At 29.7% G+C, this 22852-nt stretch overlaps 2 protein-coding genes, 1 long non-coding RNA gene and 1 pseudogene across 3 annotated transcripts; 1 reads left to right on the forward strand and 3 right to left on the reverse strand.

Moving 5' to 3' along the window:
- Positions 1 to 5213: 5213 nt before the first annotated feature.
- Positions 5214 to 5719, reverse strand: LOC125371175 (uncharacterized mitochondrial protein AtMg00810-like). The gene is made up of 2 exons (XM_048379707.1): positions 5407 to 5719; positions 5214 to 5329 (listed from the first exon to the last, which is right to left on the reverse strand). Exons 1-2 carry the CDS (start codon positions 5717 to 5719, stop codon positions 5214 to 5216), a joined length of 429 nt encoding a protein of 142 aa, XP_048235664.1.
- A 6872-nt stretch (positions 5720 to 12591) lies between these two features.
- On the forward strand, positions 12592 to 13505 carry LOC8260306 (xyloglucan endotransglucosylase protein 1). The gene is given in 3 exon segments (XM_015726518.3): positions 12592 to 12879; positions 12976 to 13169; positions 13268 to 13505. Coding segments are annotated over 3 exon segments (720 nt in total).
- A 1058-nt stretch (positions 13506 to 14563) lies between these two features.
- On the reverse strand, positions 14564 to 15397 carry LOC107262197. The gene is made up of 2 exons (XR_001536093.2): positions 15055 to 15397; positions 14564 to 14959 (listed from the first exon to the last, which is right to left on the reverse strand). It is a non-coding gene; the product is annotated as an uncharacterized LOC107262197 (long non-coding RNA).
- A 3777-nt stretch (positions 15398 to 19174) lies between these two features.
- On the reverse strand, positions 19175 to 22413 carry LOC8260307 (annotated as a pseudogene).
- Positions 22414 to 22852: the final 439 nt, after the last annotated feature.

Below are 22852 nucleotides of genomic sequence, written 5' to 3' on the forward strand. Positions count from 1 at the left end.
CCAATTTAGACTAGCACTTTGAGAAATAGTCTAACGCCTTCTTTCTTGTGTAATTAGCATGCATAACATCTTAAGATTTATTTTTTTTAGTTTATTTTTTATTTCAATTTTTTTAATAGTGTAAGAATTGTATGTGTAATACCCGAAATTTTCTCTTAATAATAATAATATTAGTAATAATTAATAACGAGTTTTTATTTAATTTAATTTAGATTTATTTTGAGTAATTGAATTGGGATAAATTATATATATATATAGGTCACTTAATTTTCTCGCAATATGAATATATGAATTAAATTCTATATTTGAGAGTTATGAAAGAATTAGTAAATAATATTTTATAAAAGAATTTCTTGAGGAATGATAAATTTTAATTAGCAAATGGTGTTGACTTTAATTGGAAAATAGTTAGCAAATTAATTATGAAGTTAAATTAAGTGTTAGGGTTAAATTCACAATTAATTTTGAAATGAGGCCTAAAAGTATAATTTTATTAATATATAGGGTTTTAATAAAAATTTGTATGGTTGGTATTTTTATAATTAAATGTGTCGGTAAGGATATTTTAGTAATTTTACATTTAAAAGCAAGGGTAAATAAGTAATTCTATATTTTTAATAACTGTAATTTGGCCCAAATTAAATAGTTAAGGGCTTAATTGAAAAGCTAAAGAAAAATTGGAGGGTTAAACAGAAATTTTATAGGGCGAAATTGTTAATAATTAAAACGTTAAGGGACTAAATGATTATTAAGTAAAAAAAAATCAGGGACCAAATGTCGATAAGAGAAAAGGAAAAGAAAGAAAGAAAGAAGGAAGAAAGGAAGGAAAGAAGAGAGGAAGAAGGAGGCGTCGACTTCGATGGTGGGCGGCAATGGGTGCACGATCGGATGCAGCGGTAACGGCTAGGGGTGCAGTTGTCGTTGGTGAGCTCGTTGGTATCGGTGGTGGCTGTGAACGGTAACGGTAAGCGTGGGAGTGAGGAAGGCAACCGTAGCTTTCCTTACCGCCATGCGTGGTGTTTCCAGCGTCGGTAGCTGCTGTTCTTGGTGGCAAACAACTCCCATCGAACTGAGCTTTATTTTGGCGGTGGTAGTGACACAAATGGTGGCCGGAATTGGAAGTTTGCGGTGGAAAGAGAAATTATAGGTAAACGGGAAACCTGACTCTACGAACCCGAGGAAAGGCTGCACAGCAGTAGTAAGGGCGTTAAGACCAGAGCTTTTTGTAGTGCTAGCAGGAATGAAAGTGAATGAATCCCATCCCTTAGCGAGTGAAGTGCTTACACCCTGTTCTGTAACTTCTCTTCTTTCGTCCGTCCACGAGGCTGTAAAAAGAGAGAAAGGGGCGACTATCTAGTGGGAGTCATTTCGGTTGTATGCCAAGAGGTCCCTATAGACAAGGGGACAAGTGAATCATCACTTTTGGGCGCAGGCAGCCCTCTACCATCCATCCCATTGCATTACATCGTCTCGTATTATACTGTACCGTATCAGACCAGATACATCCATTGAGTGAGAGAAAGGTAGTGTAACTAATTATATATATTTCATTTTTATATTGATAAGGATCCCCATTCATTCCTAGATTCCCATCACTACGGATTGATTGCCCCTACCTAACTACATGGTAGTGGTCTAGGGAGCGCAATTGCTAGAGCACGGGAGAATAAAAAGTAATGATTTCAGCAAGAGCAGCCGGATGGACTACTATAGTGAGTCTAGTGACTACTAGAGTAGAGTTGAGTCAAAAGGTATGGTATAGCAGCCTTCCGAGCGAGCCTCTGGGATCTCCTGTAAACCCCCATGATGTGGTAAGGGGAGGATATTAGGATAGGGGCAGCTGGGATCTTGGGCATTTTTCGGCGAGTTCCAGCGAGCTTTGGCCGATCAGAGGGTATATCTGGACTCTCCTCAGCTCAAGTTTCCAACGGCACTAGTTTCACGGCGATCGGACTCCGTTTGAAAATCGAGAGCCGAGATCATTCATAAATTTCTACGAATGATCGAGGGTTAGATCGGAAGATCGGGTACTGGAATCATCATCAGCGCGTTGTTTCGAGTCCGTAGGTGCGTTCAGATCATCGATCGGACTCCGGTAGGTGAAGGCGAGTCAACCGAGTGATCAAGCGTCTCAGTAATTCTCTAGCCCGTAGATTTCAAAGTTTGTTGAGAAAAATTATGTGATTAATTATTATGTTGAGCATTAGAAAATTTATGGGAGGTTTATTTGTCGAAATAATAAATTGTCAGACCGTCTCCCAATAATCGCGATTTGTGATGTGTGAAGGAGTCGGGAAAAATAATGAATTCTTGGTGACCTAACTCCCATTAAATAAGTTGTTGAAAATTTGAAGTGTTTTCTGACAGGTCCTGGACCCGTTATACGGGGGATTAAACATCCGTGTTTAGTGGAGGTTCTACCGAATTTTCGGTAGAATTTACTCGAGTCGAAATTCTTAGACAGTTAATTCTAGGAGTCTAGGCCTAGGGTTATTTGTCAAATATTTTTCGACGAGCTTTGGCCGATCGGAAGGCATATCCGGACTCCCTCAGTTCAAGCTTTCCAATGGCACTAGTTTCACAGCGATCGGACTCTGTTTGAAAATCGACGACCGAGATCGTCCATAAATTTCTCTGGATGATCGGGGGTCGGATCGGAAGGTCGGGTACTGGAATCATTATCAGCGTGTTGTTTCGAGTCCCGATCGTCGATCGGACTCCGGCGGCTAAAAGCGAGTCGACCGAGTGATCAAGCGTCTCGGTAATTCTCTAGCTCGTAGATTTTAGAGTTTGTTGAGAAAAATTATGTGATTAATTATTGTATTGAGCATTAGAAAAATTATGTGAAGTTTGTTTTTCGAAATAATAAATTGTCAGACCGTCTGCCAATAATCATAATTTGTGATGTGTGGCGAAATCGGGAAAAATAATGAAGTCTTGGTGATCCGAATCCCGTTAAATAAATTTTTGAAAATTTGAAATTTTTTCTGGCAGGTCCAGGACCCATTATACAGGGGGTAGATATCCGTGTTTAGGGGAGGTTCTGCCGAGTTTTTGATAAAATTTACTTGAGTCGAAATTCTTAAACAATTAATTCTAGGAGTCTAGGTCTAGGGTTATTTATCAAATGTTTTACTTTTTCTGATTGAATTTTTTTCCCGTGATTAGATAAATCTATCAGTTTGGCTCGCTCCACCCGAGGCATCGGAGCAAAGCTAGAAGGTCATCAAAATTATGAGTTAAATTCATATATCTGTTTACATATGTCATGTTAAGATTTTACATAATAGTTCTGATTAAATGTTTTAATATTGTAATTATTCATTTAATTACTATTCATATATGTATCGTTTTCTATATCAATGCTATTACGAATGCATATTGACTTGGGATAAGACGACAGTAGACACTTGATGGGTTGCATCAGGACCGCGTGCGCACCAATATCAATCTGAGACAGATAGTAAGGGTAAATATAAAAAAGGTAAATTTAGGACTTGCCCTGGTCGAGTTTAACTCTATGGCTGTGTAGAGTGAGTTTGTCGGAGTAAAGGTCCATGGTCGAGCATTACTCTCTAGGCGTCGGCTTTGTTGGAAATTTAAGTGACCATACTGTATTTAAGGACTCTGGTCGACCTTCGCTCTCTAAGGGCCAGTTCTATTGGAACGAGAAAGCCGAAAGACAAAGACTGATTAGTAATGGGGATTAGGGTTCTACTGATGTACTTTATTCTGTAGTATGTGAAATTCATTTTTATAAGAAGTATGGCATAACACGTGTTTTTGCATGACTTAGTATTTTATTTTAAATTAAATAAATATGTTATTAAAATTTTTGTATTTATTTTTGGATATATGATTTTAACTCACTCTCGAGACTGATAGTCTCATTTTTACTGTTTTTCAGGTGTTAGCTTTTTCTGTAGTTGTTTTCATCTGGCAGCCTGATTCCTTCAGCTTCGGGTTTAAAGTAACTGATTTTTGGTATGTTTGACTTTTAAAATTCTAGAACCTCCATAATAGAAATTTTAGATTTATCATTTTGTAATTTCATGTAAATTCAGATCTTGCCTATTTATGTTGGCATACTAAATTTAAAATGTAATATCTTATGGCTAAAATTTAATTGTGGAAAAGTGCCAATGGACAGAGTCTGGATTGCATTTTGTTTGAGTTAGTGAATGGTCAGGCTTACTACGAGATTTGGTGGCCTTAAGCCTACCCATTCCCTAGTGCCGGTTACGAGCCCACAGATCGGGTCGTGACAGTGTGTGAATTGTATTTATATTATCTATATAAATTATATAATAAGATAATAAGAAAAATTAAGAGTCTTTCATTTCAAGTACAAAAATATATTAAATATATACCAATTAGATACCATATATATACTAAATATATTATATCTAGATACCAAAATATGTAAAATATATATTAACTAGATACGAAAATGCTAACATATATTATACATTTTACTGTACATTCAAAATAAATTAAAACATAATTAACATATATGTAAAATTAGTCATATATTAGTTGTATACCAAATATATACAAAACATATACAGAAATCTGTAAAATGTATACCATTTACTATAACTTTTACTTGTGTTGTTTTAAACTTGTAAATATAGTAAGTATATTACATATAAAGAATAGTGAAATAAGTTGAATATCATTCATTATATTTAATAAACATTGGTATTATATTTGTAGAATTTTATAGAGAAAGGAAAAAAAAAAAAAGAGAAATGTTTTCTTATTTTTTTCATAAATCAAACATAAGAAGAACATATCTTATCCCTAAACCTTAGAATGTTTATCCATATCTTTAACAAACAAAAACTAATTAATTATTCTAACTTATCAACACTCCTCCTCAAGTTGGAGGAAATTTTATCTGTCATACCCAACTTGCTAACTTGAAGTTCAAATTGCTGTCTAGACAACCCTTTAGTTAAAATATCTGCCACCTGCTGTGTGGTTGGTACTAATGGAGTACATATAATTCCTTCTTCAAGTTTTTTTTTTATGAAGTGCCTGTCAATTTCAACATATTTTGTCTTGTCATGTAAAACATGATTATGAGCAATACTGATAGTTGCCATGTTGTCACAATACAGCTTCATAGGTAAACTCACAAATCTTTTAAGCTCTTATAGAACCCTTTTCAGCCAAAGAATCTCACACACTCCTTGTGCCACTGATCTGAATTATGCCTCAGCACTACTTCTAGCAACTACATTATGCTTTTTACTTCTCCATGTGACTAAATTACCCCAAACAAATGTGCAGTATCCAGAAGTTGACCTTCTATCAATGATTGAACCTGCCCAATCAGAATCCTTGTACACCTCAAATCCTCTTTTTTTATTTTTCTTAAAAAAAGTCCTTTTCCTAGTGTACTTTTCAAATAATGAAGAATCTGATATACAGCTTCAAGATGTTCTTCATATGGAGAATGCATAAACTGACTTACTAAGCTTCCAGTGAAAGCAATGTCTGAACGAGTATGTGATAAATAAATCAGTTTTCCAGCCAACCTCTGATATCTTCCTATGTCTATTGGAACACCATTCTTTACGTCCCCAAGTCTAGAATTAGCCTCAATTGGAGTTTCAGAAGGTTTACAACCACTCATTCTAGTTTCTTTCAAGAGATCTAGAATATACTTCCATTGTGAGACAACAATGCCTTTCTTTGACCTTGTCACTTCCATTCCAAGAAAGTATGTTAGTTATCCTAAATCTTTAATTTCAAACTCCTTGGCTAGGTTTTGTTTCAATCTGCTCATTTCAATTATATCATCTCCAGTCAAAATTACATCATCTACATGGACAATTAAAATATAAATTTTGTCTTCAATAGAACTCTTTATGAAAAGAGTATTGATCAGATTGACTTTGATTATAACCTTGACCTTTAACAAACTTTGTGAACCTCTCAGACCATGCTCTAGGAGATTGTTTAAGGCCATATACAGATCGCTTTAGCTTACATAACTTGGTTCCAAATTTCTAAGCAAAACCAGGTGGAGGTTCCATGTATACTTCCTCCTCTAAGTCACCATTCAAAAAGGCATTCTTCACATCTAGATTATTCAAAGACCAATCTAGATTAGCTACAACAGACAAGAGTACTTGAATAGTATTGAGTTTCGCCACAGGAGAAAAAGTTTCATAGTAGTCCACTTCATATATTTGAGTGAATCCTTTGACTACTGGACGAGCTTTATACCTTTCAAAGGATCCATTTGAATTGTACTTCACATTAAACACCTATTACATCCGACAACTGTCTTCCCATCTGGTAGATCCACTTCTTCCAAAGTAGAATTCTTCTCCAAGGCTCTCATCGCTTCCAAAATAGCTTCTTTCCACTCAGGAACATTTAGAGCCTCCTGAACACTATTTGGAATAACCATACTAGACATTTGTGAGATAAAAGCACAATATGGTAATGAAATATTTTTGTAAATACAAAATTTGACAAAGGATATTTAGTATATGACCTGACACCTTTCCTAAGAGCAATGGGAAGATCAAGTTGACTAGATGAATTATTTGTAGGAAGTTTTGGAGGCTTACCATAAATTTCATGATCCAACCTCTTAGTAGATTCTTGATGGTGCTGTGGGATATTGACTCTTTTTTGTGCTTGATGTTCCTTTGAATATACAAGACCTTTAAACTTTTTTGCATAGATATCAGCTGTTTCAATATTTTGATTTTGAGATGACCCTATGAAAGGCTGTTCAATATTTTCAATATTTAAATCATTTATTTTCACATTTTTTTTTTATTTTTTGATCCATTTTCTTTTAAAATATAATTAGACCTCCAAGAAATACCATTATTTGAAAAAAAAACTCAAAATTTAAATCATAATCAGAATTTAAATCAGAACTAGAATCAGTTGAGACATCTTCACTAGTGCTTTGCCCTAAAGATGAAATTTGTCAAAGTATGACTGTCCTTCAAAAAAAGTGACATCCATAGAAATAAACATTTTTTTCAAAACTGGATCAAAACATTTATAACCTTCTTGATTTGCAGGATAGCTTAAAAAAAATACATTTATGTGCTTTCTGGATCAAGTTTTGAACGTTTAGGATGATGATCATGGACAAAAGCCACACTTCCAAAAAATTTTAAAGGAATGTTGCTAGTTAGCCGAGTTATGGGAAAACATTTACTAAAAACTTTAATTGGTGTTTTAAAGTTTAAAATTATTGTAGGCAATCTATTAATCTAATAAATAGCTGTTAAAACTGCTTCTTCCCAAAGATACTTTGGAATTGTAGTTGTAAAACTAAGAGCTCTAACAACTTCTAAGATATATTTATTTTTTCTCTGGGCCACCCTGTTTTGCTGAGGCATGTTACTATAAGAAATTCCTTTTTCAGCAAAAAATTGTCTCAACACATTGTTAAAGAACTCATTTCCATTATCACTTTGAAAATTTTTAATTTAAGTGTGAAATTTTGTTTAAACCATATTATAAAATTTTTTGAATACACTTTCAGCATCTGATTTCTCTTTTAAAAGAAAGACCCAAGTGACTCTAGTATAATCATCAATAAAAAGGAAAGACCAACGTTTTCCAGAAAATATTGGCACTCTAGAAAGACTCTAAACATCATTGTGAATCATGGTAAATGACTTGGATTGTTTATATTGTTGCGATTATGGTCCAAAGACAGCCCTACTTGGAGAAACAGCCTGCTGCATCTCACCTATAACATGCAATGCATATTGTGTTACCTTGGATCAGCAAAACCGATTGATGATGCTTATCAAATAATCCTATAAGAAAAGAGTTAATATGAAAGATTACTGGAATCATTACATAAATATACATATATATTATGTTTATGTTATATATGTATATTTGAATAAATTAACGAATATAATTTTCATTAATGACGAATATCCATCAACAAACTAATAAATATAATATTTATAAATGATGCATGTTTATATCAATCACAAATAATTTTTAATATATATCTAAAAACTAATGTAAACTTTCATAATTGATAAACATAATATATATATATATATATATATATATACAATAAACATTGAAGTACCAGATGATAAACATTAATTAATATTAACATTGATGAATAATACATGAAACAAAATGAATATGACATTAATCGAATATTAAGTTCACAGATAATAAGTATTTAAATACAAAGAAAATTAATTATTATAAAATATTACATCTAATGAACATTATACATATAGAAAATGAACATCTTGATATATGTACAAAAAAAATTAATATATACTTGGTTTAATAAAATCTTTTAATGTGTTACTATATTCTGACTCATAAGATTTTCATTTTGATACGTCTATTTATTATTAATACTTAAAACTTAAATTTATGTATAACTAGTCGTTTACCCATGCATTGTACGTCAGTTATTATTATTTTGATTATAATCAAGTTAATAGATACATTTTAATAAAAATTTCAATATTCAACATTAATTTATAAAATTTTAAAAATAATAGCAAACTAATTATTTTTAAATGTCTTCAATTTTTTAAAATTCTAAAATTCTGTTAATGCAATAATATAAAAATATTTATTAATTAATTTTATTATTATATAAATTAATATATTAATATAATTGATATTACTATTTTTAAAATAAAAATTTATTATATAATTAAAAATTAATTTATTTTTAAATATAATTTTAAAATATAATTTACGATGCTATTTTCTAAAATTAAAATTATTATCTAATTATAAAATTAATTAATTAATTAATATAATATTAAAATATAATTATTGTTCTATTTCTTAGGATAGAATTAGTAATATTATTTGATTAAAAATATGTTTATTAGTTAATATAACATTAAAACATAATTGATATGTTATTTTTTAGGATTAAAGTCAGTGTTTAATTAGAAATATAATTTATGAATCAATAAATTATAGAAAAATTATAAATTATATATCAAAAGTAAGTATATGTGTCATAAATTAAGCATACATATAAAAAAATTAAGTTTTAAAAATTAATATATACATATATATATAGATTTTGTGGTTTTATCTATTAGATTATTAATAATTCTTACATTATTATATTAATTAAATCTTTTAAAATATACAAAAAATTAAGAAAGATATTAAAATCTTTAATTTATTATTATTTTTAAATATTATAAATAATTATGAAATATAAAAAATACTATTTAAATTTATATATAAATTAAATATATATTATTATCTTAAGTGGGTAGACGACTCGTCTTTATAATTAAATATATATTATTATCTAAAGTCAGTACGATAGTCGTATATCAAGTGGGTAGATGACTCGTTTTTATAAATCTATAAAAAAAACTTATTCAACACATTATTTTCAATATAATCTTAATTTCTTAAATTCATTTTATCGTAATTTTAAAAAATAAAAATTTCATATGTCAAAAATAAATAAACATGTTAAAATAAAAATCTTCATAATAGTGACACATTAAAAAATTTATTCTAAAATTATATATATAATATATAATCCAAAGAAAATTATAGATTTAGAAAGAATCAAACTAAATTGAATTAAAATGGGACGTGGATAGACTATTAGTTCTTATAAATATATTAAAAAATTATTTAATATATAATTTTTATAAATTTATTTTATTATGATTTAAAAAAATTTTAAAAAAAGGAAATAAAAGTCCACACATATATAAAAAAAGAAGTGGGTCCCCGCACATATGTGATGGTTCTCTAATCCACAATACATGTTACGAATTATATTAAATAATATTTAATTTATTATTATTTTAAAGAATTTTATAATTATAAAATATTAAAAATTATTTTTAATTTGATTTATAATCTAAATTTATATTATTATTTAGAATTAAAATAACTACAATAATTGTCACGATCCGATCTGTGGGCTCGTAACCGGCGCTAGGAAATAGGTAGGTATAAGGCCACTGAAACCCGTAGCAAGCCTGACCATTCACTATCTCAATCAAAGTATAATCCAAATTCTATCAATTATAACACTAACTTTTAACTATCCAGATACTATATATTTAATTCAGTATGCCAGCATAAATAAGCAATACCTGAATTAATATGCCATTATAAAATGATAAATTTGAAATTACTACTGCGGAGAATCTAAAATTTAAAAATCAAACATACCAATAAAGTCAATTACATTAAACCTGAAGGCGAAGGAAATCGGGATGCTAGAGGAAAAGAACTACGGAAAGCTAACAAATACCTGAAAAATAGTTAAATTTGAGACTATCAGTCTCGAGAGTGAGTTAAAATCATATATCAAAAAATAAATACAACCACTATAATAAAAAAAAATTGTTTAATTAAAATAAAATATTAGGTCATGTAAAAACACATGTCATGCCATGATTTAATGATGGAACGGGTATCTCAGCAGAACCCTAACCTCAACACTAACAACCTTTTTGGCTCTCTTACTCCAACGGAACTGGCGCCCAGAGAGCGGAGCTCGACCAGGGTCCTTAAATCCAGTATGGTTACTTAACTTCCAATAAAGCCAGCTCCCAGAGAGCAAAGCTCGACCAGAGACTTTTAATCCTGCAATTAAGCTCCACACAAGCCAGAGAGTTGAACTCGACCAGGACAAGTCTTAAAATATTATTTTACTACCTGCCTCAGATTTATACCGGTGTGCATGCGGTCCTGATGCAACCCATCAGGTGGCATGTTCTACAGTCGTCTCATCCCGAGTCAACATGCAATCATAATAACAGTGATGTAGAAAATGATATACGAGTAGTAAATAAATAAGTTATTTAAATCTTTTAAATCAATAAATCAGAATTGCTATATAAAATTATTAAAATAGAGAGTTACTTATTTACGCTTACTTTTAATAGTAAATTATTAAAATACCCTTACCGACATATTAAATTATAAAAATACCAATCATAAAATTTTCATTTAAACCCCATATTAAGCAATTATACTTTTAGTTCTTATCTCATAACTAATTGTCAAATTAATTCTAACACTTAATTAACTTAAATAATCAATTGGTTGACTATTTTTCAATTTAATCCAATACCATTTGCTAATTAAAATTGTCATTGCCCAATAAATTTATTTATAAAAAAAAATAATTTACTATTTCTTTCATAAGTTTCAAATATAATATTTAATTCATATATTGAGAGAAAATTTGAGTATGACCTATATATATATATATAATTTATCCTTTATGGAATTCACTTAATTAATCTCTTAAAAGTCAAACTAATTAGATATAGTTAAATAAATCTCTTTATTTTTATCTAGCATTAAAATTCTATTTTAAATCATCCCAATTCAATTAATTAAAATAAATTAAATAAAAACTCGTTATTCTAATAATATCCGTTAAATTATAAGATATTTAGTTTTATTATTATCATTATTATTAAAAGAAAAATTTCGGATATTACAATAGTTGTACAAGATACGGATAAAAAATAAATTTTTATAAATATGAAAAATTACTAATATATAATTTTTTTATACAATATTATTTCTATAGTTTATTTTATCATAATAAAAAAATAAAGAAAAACAGGAAGTTTTATCCTCGCAAATATAACTTGCCTCCATACCACAAAGTGATTCGGGATGCATGTTATAGGAATTGTGTAATTTAGAGAGAGAGAAATTAGAGTAAAATTAATTTAGTTAACTCTTGAAATTGAACATAGTAGATTAAACTCTTTTTTATTTAGAAAAAAAAAAATTTGTGATGAAGGAGAAACGGAAAAGGCAAAAAAAAAGAAATTAAGGTAATTATATAAAAAATAATTACTTTTTATTCATTAATAAAGTACTCTATATCTGTAAATAGAAGAATTTAAGTGAAAAATAAATTAAATTTTGGAGTAAGGCCAAAAATAGGCGAGTGACAGAATCAAACCTTAATCTAAAATGATTTTAGTTTGTATTCTTTGGGAGTTTCAATTTTTGTATCACCAAGAAAGCCTTATCAGATAGGATAGATTCTTTTTTTTAATTTCTCTATGTTACAGTATTTTTAGGATTACTTTTTTATTTACTTTATAATTTTGTTCATAAACGTTAGATCGGTAGAAACATAACATATTGAAAGTATCACCGACTCTACAGGTGAGGCGGTGGTGGGTTTAAGCGAAGCAAAGGAAGTGGAAAAGAAAGTGGCAAAGTAAAAGACCCACACACCAACCTCCATTTTTGGTGAAAGGAAGCCGTATCCTGCTGCAGGGCCTCTCTCTCTCTCTCTCTCTCTCTCTCTCTTTGTGTGTGTGTGTGTTTTCATTATAAATCTAAACTCAAACCGCGTCTGATAGTTGCATCCTGTTGTTCGCCATTGATTAAATCCATTTTTCAACAATCTAAAGCCAACTGGCCACAGCTTCTAACATGGAACCTTCCTGTGTAATTACTCTCTTTCCCTGTTTCATTTCTTATCCCTCTAAGGAACAATTGTTTTATAATTACAAACCTTAAGAACCCTGCCAATCCATCACTTTACTTCTACTTAAAGAAAAATAACTTCTCCTTCAATACAGAACAAGCCCAATGGCTTCTTTTCTTACTTGCACAAGAGGTTCAGCACTCTCATTGATCATCTCTCTTACAATTAGCTCATTAATTGGTGCATTTGCTAGTGACTTCAACCAAGACTTTGATATCACTTGGGGAGATGGTCGTGCTAAGACACTCAACAATGGCCAGCTTCTTACCCTCAACCTTGACAAAGCTTCTGGCTCTGGATTTCAGTCGAAGAATAAGTATCTTTTAGGAAAGATTGATATGCAGCTCAAGCTTGTCCCTAGCAACTCTGCTGGCACTGTCACTGCCTACTATGCAATTTCTTAGCTTCCTCCTCATATATGTAGCTATTGCATGGCTTTGGTTTAGAAGTTTGTGTTCATTTGACTAATGAAATGTTTGAAATTGCAGTTATCCTTGAAAGGGTCCACGTGGGATGAGATAGACTTTGAGTTCTTGGGAAATCTGAGTGGTGTACCTTACATTCTTCACACTAATGTGTTTAGCAAAGGCAAAGGTAACAGAGAGCAACAATTCTATCTGTGGTTTGACGCAACTGCAGATTTCCACACCTATTCCATCCTTTGGAATCCTCAGCGTGTCATGTAAGCAACTAAAGCAAACCCATTATTCCAAAATCTTGTAGTCTCATTTAGCATATTTATATAATGTATATTGAAGTTATTTTGAACCTGTGTTTCAGCTTTTCTGTTGATGGGACTCCTATTAGAGTGTTCAAGAACATGGAGAGCATTGGTGTTCCATTCCCAAAGAATCAACCAATGAGGATTTACTCTATTCTATGGAATGCTGATGACTGGGCTACAATAGGTGGACTTGTCAAGACAGATTGGAGTCAAGCTCCATTCGCTGCTATCTATAGCAGCTGATTGGGAGTAAATTAGCTATCAGCAGCTGATTGTATCAACTTTATTTTATAGCTTTTTTTTATCAGCAGATAGCTGATTTGATTCTATTTATTTATTTGGACACTAACATCTTTATTAAAACTTATTAATACTAACTTACTCTAAATTGATCTCATTTAATTAAACTTTTATATTTTAAAATAAATAATTATTATCTTGAAATTATTCTTAATAGTTAAATAATTATAATATTTAAAATTATGGTATTTGAAATAATAAATTTTTTATTAGTAGAATTTAAATTTAAATTTCTACTTTTAAAATAACTTTTATAAATATTTTTAATAATAAATACAAATGAACTATAAAAGATTAATTAAAATATTTCTAATTATCATAAATTATTTTTATTAATTTGTATCATTAAATATAATATAATATAATATAATAAAAAATATATTTAAAGATAAATTAATACCTTCAATGTCCATTTAACATACTAACAGCAATCGCTAATAAAATTCTACCAAACGGTTTAATGTATCAACTATCAGCTACCAACTATCAGCCACCAGCTACCAGCTGCATTCATCAGCTGAACCAAACAGGCTTTATGAAAAAAAACTTATTTTTTAGTAGTAGGTAGTGATCGGGTTTTCTTTTTTAAAATAGATTTTGTTAGAGTAAAAATTCGTGACCTCAGCTCACGATTTTTTTTCACTTTAGTTGGCTATTAAAATCGTACATTGACACTGCATTTCGTTTAAATAGCGGGCTGCACATATTCTTAATCCTAGGTCTATAATGCTAGTTGAACTTGGGTCCAAGATATAACAATTATCCTAAAGCATTCTAGTCATATTCTAAACTTATCTTAGCCGTGTTTATATATTGTATTGATAAAAATAAAAATTATAAAATATTTCAGTACATACATATAAACTTTTTAAATTTATAAAAATATCATCACATACAATTAAATTTTTATTTTTTGCTATAAATATATAATCTTTTTATATATTTAAGATTCCACTGCAATAAATTATTTTATTTGAATCTCAGTTAATATAAATGGTTTATATGATGAACTCACTTGATAAAAGTATAAGAATGGTATTTTAAGAAGAAAATGGTACAAATTAATGATATCAATTAAGAAAAATCTAATTTTCTAAATTATCCATTCGGGATAGAGGAAGTATCTTCTATCACAAAATGTACACATGACAATGAAACATAAAACATAAAAATACATAAGTAAAATTTCTGAAAATTATAGAAGTCCTAATCTAAGGCAGAATTTATGAGTTACAACCTCCAAACAATTGATTGGAATGTCTTCTTCAACACAAGAAAAAAACTAAACTGGATACAATTATTAAACAACAGTGCTGCGTGCTGATATGGTTCATGATCTGGCATGTAGACCAAATGAATTGCTATCTTCTTTTCTTGATCCTTCTTAACCCACCTGTGGGAAGAGATGTAGACGACGAAGAAATCTTCAAGATCATCCAGATAGTGTTCTTGAGGAAGATAAATAGGCCAATTGCTATCACAAACTGCTCACAGTTGACTCAGTAAAACTATGTAAAAGAAGAAAAGGGTAAAAAAAAGGTACCTTTCATTTTTAACTTTATCAGAATGGAGAAAAATATCTCAAGAGAAGTAAAATTGGACATTTGGACTATAGCGAGGGAGCTCCATATGTCTTGAGGGGTCATTTTAGATTTTTTTTTTTTTTCTGTTCCATCTCCTTCTTTCTTCTATTTCTATCTGAAAATTAGGATATCGGAAATGGAAAATGTCCTAAAATGCCCACTCTCTACTCTCCTCATCTCCTCCCTATTTATAGGAAAAGAGGGCTTTGCCATAGTTGGTTTGCTTTGCTTCAACTTCAACTAGTTTGTTTGTATGCTTATAAGGGCCACACGTACTTGCTAGCTGTTATTTATTCCCCCTATTTCAGATTTTTATCCTTTGCCAAACGAAATTTTCATTACGTAAAGATCATATGTCTTTTGTCAATATATGTAACTGAACTTTGTACACTAATATCATTCAAGCTGCCCTTAGGTCAGTAGGTGATTTTTGAGTTCGTCTTAAAGAGCAGGTAGTCATGATTCAATCCTCACATTCTTTCCAATCCCTTAAATATAAAAATAAAATAATATCAAATTGGGGGTTTAATTGGCCAAAGTGCCAAATATAAATTTAAAAATTACTTTTTAAGGGTGATCTACTTTTAACATCAATGGATGAAGTGGTAATTTAGACCCACTTAGTTTTCACTTTAGCAAAAAAGAAAAACTAAAATAAATCACAAAATAACCTAAATAGCAATAAACTTAAAATTCAGTAACCTTAATAAATTTTTATATCAGATGTGAGCCCAATCTTTTGAAAGTGATATGCTTTTGCCGTCAATGGATGAAGTGATAATTTGGGACCCACTTGAATAACAATGTTTTCACTTTAACTAAAAAAAAAAACTAAAACAAATCACAAAATAATCTAAATAGCAATAAACTTAAATTCAGTAACCCTAATAAGTTTTTATCTCAAATATGAGCCTAATCTTTTGAAAGTAATTATTTTTCCTAATAGTAATAGATATAATATCAATTTTAATTAATTGATTTAGTTAGGATTTATATATAATCTCACTATTATTAGAAATTAGAGAAATGTCATTATGATAATTATTTTATTATTATATAATGAAATTATTAAAAGTCTTGTATATACGATATAATATAATAAAAAAGATAGAAATAAATGAGACCCATTCGATAAAATATGAAATGCATTTAATATATATTTGATATATAAAATATTTTAAAGATAAAATATTAAAAAAAATAAACTTCCAAAAAATGTTATACATTGCAGTTGAAGATCTTTCTTGGCGGAACGATCTTGAGTAGGAGAAGAATGTTATGTTTTAGTATCTATTGCATATATTTATAGTATACTTCAAATATTTACCCTTTTAAAAAAGGTATAAAATAGTAGCAAATGGTATACACTCAACAAATATATAGTATACATTAAATATATTTGATATATACAACTATTTTAATTTATATAGATTGCAGATTTATAAAAATAAAAATGTAAATTCTTAGAAAATAGTATACAATACACTTATCTTTTATATCTTAAGTATGAAATGTATATATCAACTATATATCAAGCATACTTTAGGTATTTCTATAAAAAAAAACATATGTTAAGTAATTTTTAATTAAAATTTTAATTTGTTTAATATATTTTCATTTCGAAATATATATTTTTTTTCAGTAGGAATAGATATAATATCAATGTTTATTCAATGTGATGGAACACCTTTAACTTATGTTAATATATGTTTCTTATATACAGTACATTTACTATGTTTATATCTTTACAAAAACATAAGTAAAAATTACAATAATTAGTATACATCTCATAGATTGTGGTATATGTTTCGTATATATTTGGTATACGAATAATCTATCTAAAACTGTTATTTCGTTTATGTTTTATATCTTTTGTATTTATACAATTATAAGTTGGACTGCTATTTAAAAGTTTAGCCAATTTCTTAGAATAAATATATCATCAAACATCATCAATGTATAACACAATTACATTTAATCCAATTTATTGGCCAACTCAAATGGTCATTTCATTGCTTATCCATACATGGACAACACAATTACAAGAAAAAAGAAAAGCAAATTAAACTAAATAACTAGCCAACATGTTTTGAATTAATGTCTCATGTCATCTCATTTCTTTGCTAGGTGTATAATGATCCACTTACTCTTTCTTTGATTATTCTATAAATTTATTCTTCTCCCGCTCATTCTTCATTATGTATTTCTAAACATAGAAAAAAAGAGATAATAATGTATGCACAATGTATATAAAAGTTTCTAGCATATCAAAATAGTCTTTATATATATATATATATATATAGAGAGAGAGAGAGAGAGAGATAGTATATGTATACTTTTTTGAGTATAATATTAAATCCATCAGCATCACAACCATTAAAACTATCAGTAAGAGTAAAATAAAATTCATTCAGAAGATTCATCAAACATCTTAGGTGCATGTTCAAAATATCAGTTGTAATCATCTTTTTTTTTCTTTTTTACTACAAATCAGCAAATTAGAAACTCACAAATTTTTTTTTTAAATTAATACATGTAACAAAGATTTATTCAAATAAACTTAGTTTCTCAAATACTCATAAATAAGAGATTCATATCACTTGCTATTTTCTTGAAAGATAATAAAGAAAATCTATAGCCAACTATAACAAAGCAAAAATTTTGACAAAAAGATTGTAAAAAAAGATTTTTTTAATTCTTCTAAAAAGATACGTAGGCTACAAAAATAGCCCATAATTTATGTTAATCTATATATGCATTTTTAACTTTTAAAAAAATTATTTCAAAAAAATATTTTAACATCTTCCATATTTGGAGCTTTTACTATAAATTAAATTAACAACATACATTTTTTTATTATTTTATAATTATTTGTTTTACTCATATAAATTAAATTGTAAAGTCTTCTCATTTATGTATATATTATTTTGTTTATTATTAGTTAGCATATTTCATTATGATTTTATATTTGTTAATTCATGATTGAGATTTTTTCTAGCTTGATCCTGCAAGACAATAAGCGATGAGATGGGAGCATCAACGGAAAGATCAATGATCCACTCCAACTATCAAGTCAAATAGAGAAAGAGAAAGAGAAATAATAAGATTAGAGTTAAAATGAGTAACTTCGTATTCTACCTTATCTATCATGGTCTTTATAGATAAGGCAATTAGAGTTTTAAGGTCTCTTTTATCCTATTGGTCCATTCATTTCCTTTACTCTTATTGTTTGCTTCTTTCTTGTGTTGTAGCTTTTCTATTGGCCGGTAGTATTTTTATCTTTAGATAATGCCACCTATCATGTGCCTACTTCTTTGCTCCATTAGATCTCTTAAGTCAGGTCTATCTTAATGGCTCTTTCTAGTAATGCGATGGTGGCAACATATGCAACATAGGGCTTTTGTATTAAAGAATTTCATCCTATTAATTGTAGGATATTAATTTTAGGAACATAAATAATAAAAGTCAATTTTCAATATGATTAGGTCTTTCAAGACGACTAGATAATTGTGAAAAAACTAAAAAAAAAAACAAAATTTATCTCATATTTTCTTATTAATGAATATTTTTTATATATTTCTTATTTTATAATCTAGCATTAACAGAACAGGTGTGACTTTATCATTTCTGATGCTCTATATATACTTTAAAATGAGCAGGAAGAGTAATACATAATTTAATTAATATATACGCTTAAGTTTTAGTCTAAATCAAAAAGTTTTAGTCTATATCTATAACTTGTACGATCTATTTAATTATTAGAAATGAAATATTCTTAATTAATTTTGTACAATGGCAATGCTAATCTACTAATAACTTTTATCCTAGGAAGATCCACTTTTGATAGTCATACCAATAAAAATAGACCAAAAGATAATAGATACTCTATTGATTTAAAAATAAAAAATATTAAAATATAAGCACAAACCGATGGACAATTTTTTTCAAACCTCTTAGCTCGAAAATTGTTTTGATACAACTTTTCTAAGTAGGGATTTTGATTCTCTTTCTTTTTCTTTTTCTTTTTTACAATTTCTAAAAATTGGTTTTAGAAAACTTTTAAGAAATAAAAATAAAGTCATAAGAAAATTAAAAGAAAAATCAGAAAATGGATTGGGAAGATATATATTGCAACCACTTCACTATCTACCTGATCAGCATAAAAAATATATGTTGCAATTGTAGTCTAAGATGATGGTGAGCCTCTAAATGCAGAGTTAAAAGGATGATCAAGAGCTACAAGAAATTTTTCTTTTTTTCTCTTGGAAAACAAAAAATGATAATTCAGCACACCAAACCCAAATGCAACCAGGGGCAAAGTGATCAGAAAGAAGCATGCTCATCCAATAACAAAAGAAACAAAAGTAACTCAAACCCTTAATGGTACAAACAATTTATAGCAAATGCTGATTGATAAAAAAAAAAGGGAAGTCATATCTATTGGCTATTATTAAAAAAAGGTTCCCCTAATCAGTCAACAAGAATGAGAGGAGCCATCAACTGAAAGACAAATTCACCCCTTAAAAATCTTTTAAACAAATTATTATAAATACACCCCAACGATTATAGAAGTGATTAGAGAGAAGCTTCTTGCTAAGTTCTAAGAAAGAGTAGCTAAAGGAAGGAACAACATACTGTATAGCTGTACAAGAAGAGATTTCTTTGATACTTAAATGCCTAGAAACACCTAGAGGCCTTTTGAGACTTTCAAAATAAAAAATTTCATCCAGTCCCAAGACCTCCAAGAATATATTGTTGGCCTAGGAAAGACATTTGGCATCTTTACCTACCTTTTTTTATGCTGCAAATAGTCTTTTGACAACAACAACTTCCAACTACTATTCATCATCCAATTCAACAAGTTATGCTCGCCTTTCAGTTGCTTTTTTCCTGATAAAGAACCCTAATCTCATTTTCGCTTGATCTTCAGCCAACCAACAACAGCTTTACTAGGACGCACTCTGTTCTCGTCATAGTTTGGCATTGGTGATGCTGCCATATAAGGTGGGAATGAGAATCCATCTTCAGGTATATTTACAGCGCCATTCCCCCCATGCTAATGAGTCGAAGCAACTGTTGCATATCTTCATTCTCAAGCATCTCATGACTTCGGATGCGAATCTCTTCCTCAGTAAAGTATTCATCAACTTCCTTGTCCCAGTTGTTGGTCCAGTCATCAAAAGGATTGAGACTAGATGGCTGCATGGAAGAGCAAAGAGCTTGAAACCCTGAGCTAGATATGACTGAGGAGGACTAAGAGCTAGACCAACACTGTTATCATTTCTCATCCCTTTGAGCATGGTGAGAGTTGCTGATCAAAGGTTCATTTGTGAATGAGGTGCTGTCAAACCGGGTACTTGAATTTGGATTCACAAGCTGGGATTGAGCCGAGAATCCTGCTCCCATACTATCATTATACCCTGACACAAGATAAGAAAACCCAAATAAGATGAGAATATTGAAATTAATGTACCCCTATTAACTACTTACTGAATATCTATAAGGACTTACCTCCAACTTGGAGGCCTGAATGCATAGAAGCCTACTCAATAGTAACTGAAGCTGGTAGCCTCGGCAATTGCATTTGGTGGTCTGAAGCACTAGGGTAACCTATTTGGCCTATCTGTGGTTCATCTCGATAAGTGTTTGACCTCTTACTTTGCTTAAAGTTCAGAAGAGACTTGCCGTCATACTCTATAACCTCATTCTAATTATCATATGCTTTTTTTCATCAATGTATCCATATATACCTATAAAACAAATTTTAATGAGTAAAGTCATGTCCAAGAAAAGAAAATTAAGCAGGACCAACCAAGTTTGTTAGTTAAAAATTAATTAAGCTCCTTTGGACAAAGATTTAGTTTCAAAGACCATGCAAAATGAGTACATTGCATCAGATATAGTCTCATCATTGAGATCGTAGACTCATTTGATTTTATATGTACTCAAAGCAATGCCCAGTACAAGCAATAGTTTATGTTTCTGCAACATGCTGTAACATGAGTAATTAAAATAAATCTAAAAAGAAAAACCCATGGATATCACTGTTGTTGCTGATATCACTAAGAGGACACAGCTCTGGAAGGTCTTTAATACTCACTTTTATAACAAACAGCCGGTGGATATCTATAAATTCAGGAAACTAATATATAAGATTCTCAAACTATATAATATTTTTTCCAACATGTAGTTATACATGTAAAATGCTTTTATATGTTCCATGATATTTAAAAAATCCATGAAAACTCCAATACTGGAACTACAAGTGTACATTTTATCTAATTATCATACTTCAATAGGGAATAAGATATATAATTAGTACATCAAGATTCACACATCAGTCTATACTCACCATAAAGAAAACAATAAACAACTACCATGAAGAAACTGACACATTCATTTTTGCAGTATACAAGTAGTGTTACAGATAATAGTTTAAGATCACTTAAGTTTATAAATTGACATTTAGAGTTGAGCTTGAAAAAGGGGAAGAAAAGAAAGGAAAATAAAAATCATAGAAATAGTGTCAAATTAAACGAGCAGCAAACATTTGTATGCATAGAAAAATGATGGCGCATATTGCAAGAAACTCAAACAGACCAATCAGATCATTCTATGATTTAATAGATGAAACACAAATTCAGCACAATTTTACTCACTCTCAAGTTTGTATATGATTCAAATTGTTCACGGTAAAACCATGCAAAACAGAAACCATAGAGTGCTGAGACATTAAAACCCATAAGAAGGATAAAATAATGAAAGACTATTCAAAATATACATATATAGAAGAATGCAAGACCAACCTTTTGATCATCAGAAAGAGAACTAGCTGAATAATATTGTTCCCCAGAGATAAGCCCATTTAGTTCATAGATATTATTAAAAACAACACCAACGTCCCTGGAATCTTCAGGATAATAAACATAAAGCTTTCCACTGAGGCCACAAGTCTTTGCATGCTCTACAAGAGCATACCACATTTTGTTTGACATGCCAGACCCTAGTATCTACATCCAAATAAAGGCAACTCAGAATATATGAATACGGCAGGAACATATTGAATCAAAAACAGCAAGCAAGCAACACTAATCAAAATAAAAAGCACATCAACATCAATAAACAGCAAGCAACACTAATCAAAATAAAAAGCACATGCAGACTAATATTACTTGTCAAGTATGCGCTTATGTCCGATGATTATCCTATCGTCTAAGAGGTTCTAACTCAATCCTGTTATGTAGTTATAATCTAATTTTTCACATAATGCATGCGCGCATGTCATCTTAATCACTAAGTCTCACCAATCTCATTCGCATTTAACCGCATGCTTATTCCAAAAGAGAGGAGAAAACACATACATACATATATGTATAATATACTACTCACAATATATGACGCTCCCAAACTAAGTTCCATCAGTAGCACTTAATGACTCCGGATTATCTAATCATAAATATACAAATTTGAGTTTATAAATTTTCTATTTCTAATTAATAATCATTAGACTATATTAAAAATAATGCAATTCAAACATCAAACAAAAATAGTCATTCAAACAAAAAAATTAAATAATCCAACATGAGTTTTGAAGTAACTCCACCATGCAACTTAATAAAATTAAAGATTAACTACTAACTCTATCATGGAATTATTTAGAGATCAGGTAAAGGTACTAACCTTAGAAATAGAAATTGAGACATTTAACAAAATAAGAAAATTAAAAAGTTATATTTATCTCAAGAATAAACAACTTAA

This window comes from Ricinus communis, chromosome 9 (assembly GCF_019578655.1).
Source record: "Ricinus communis isolate WT05 ecotype wild-type chromosome 9, ASM1957865v1, whole genome shotgun sequence".
Lineage (NCBI taxonomy): Eukaryota > Viridiplantae > Streptophyta > Magnoliopsida > Malpighiales > Euphorbiaceae > Ricinus > Ricinus communis.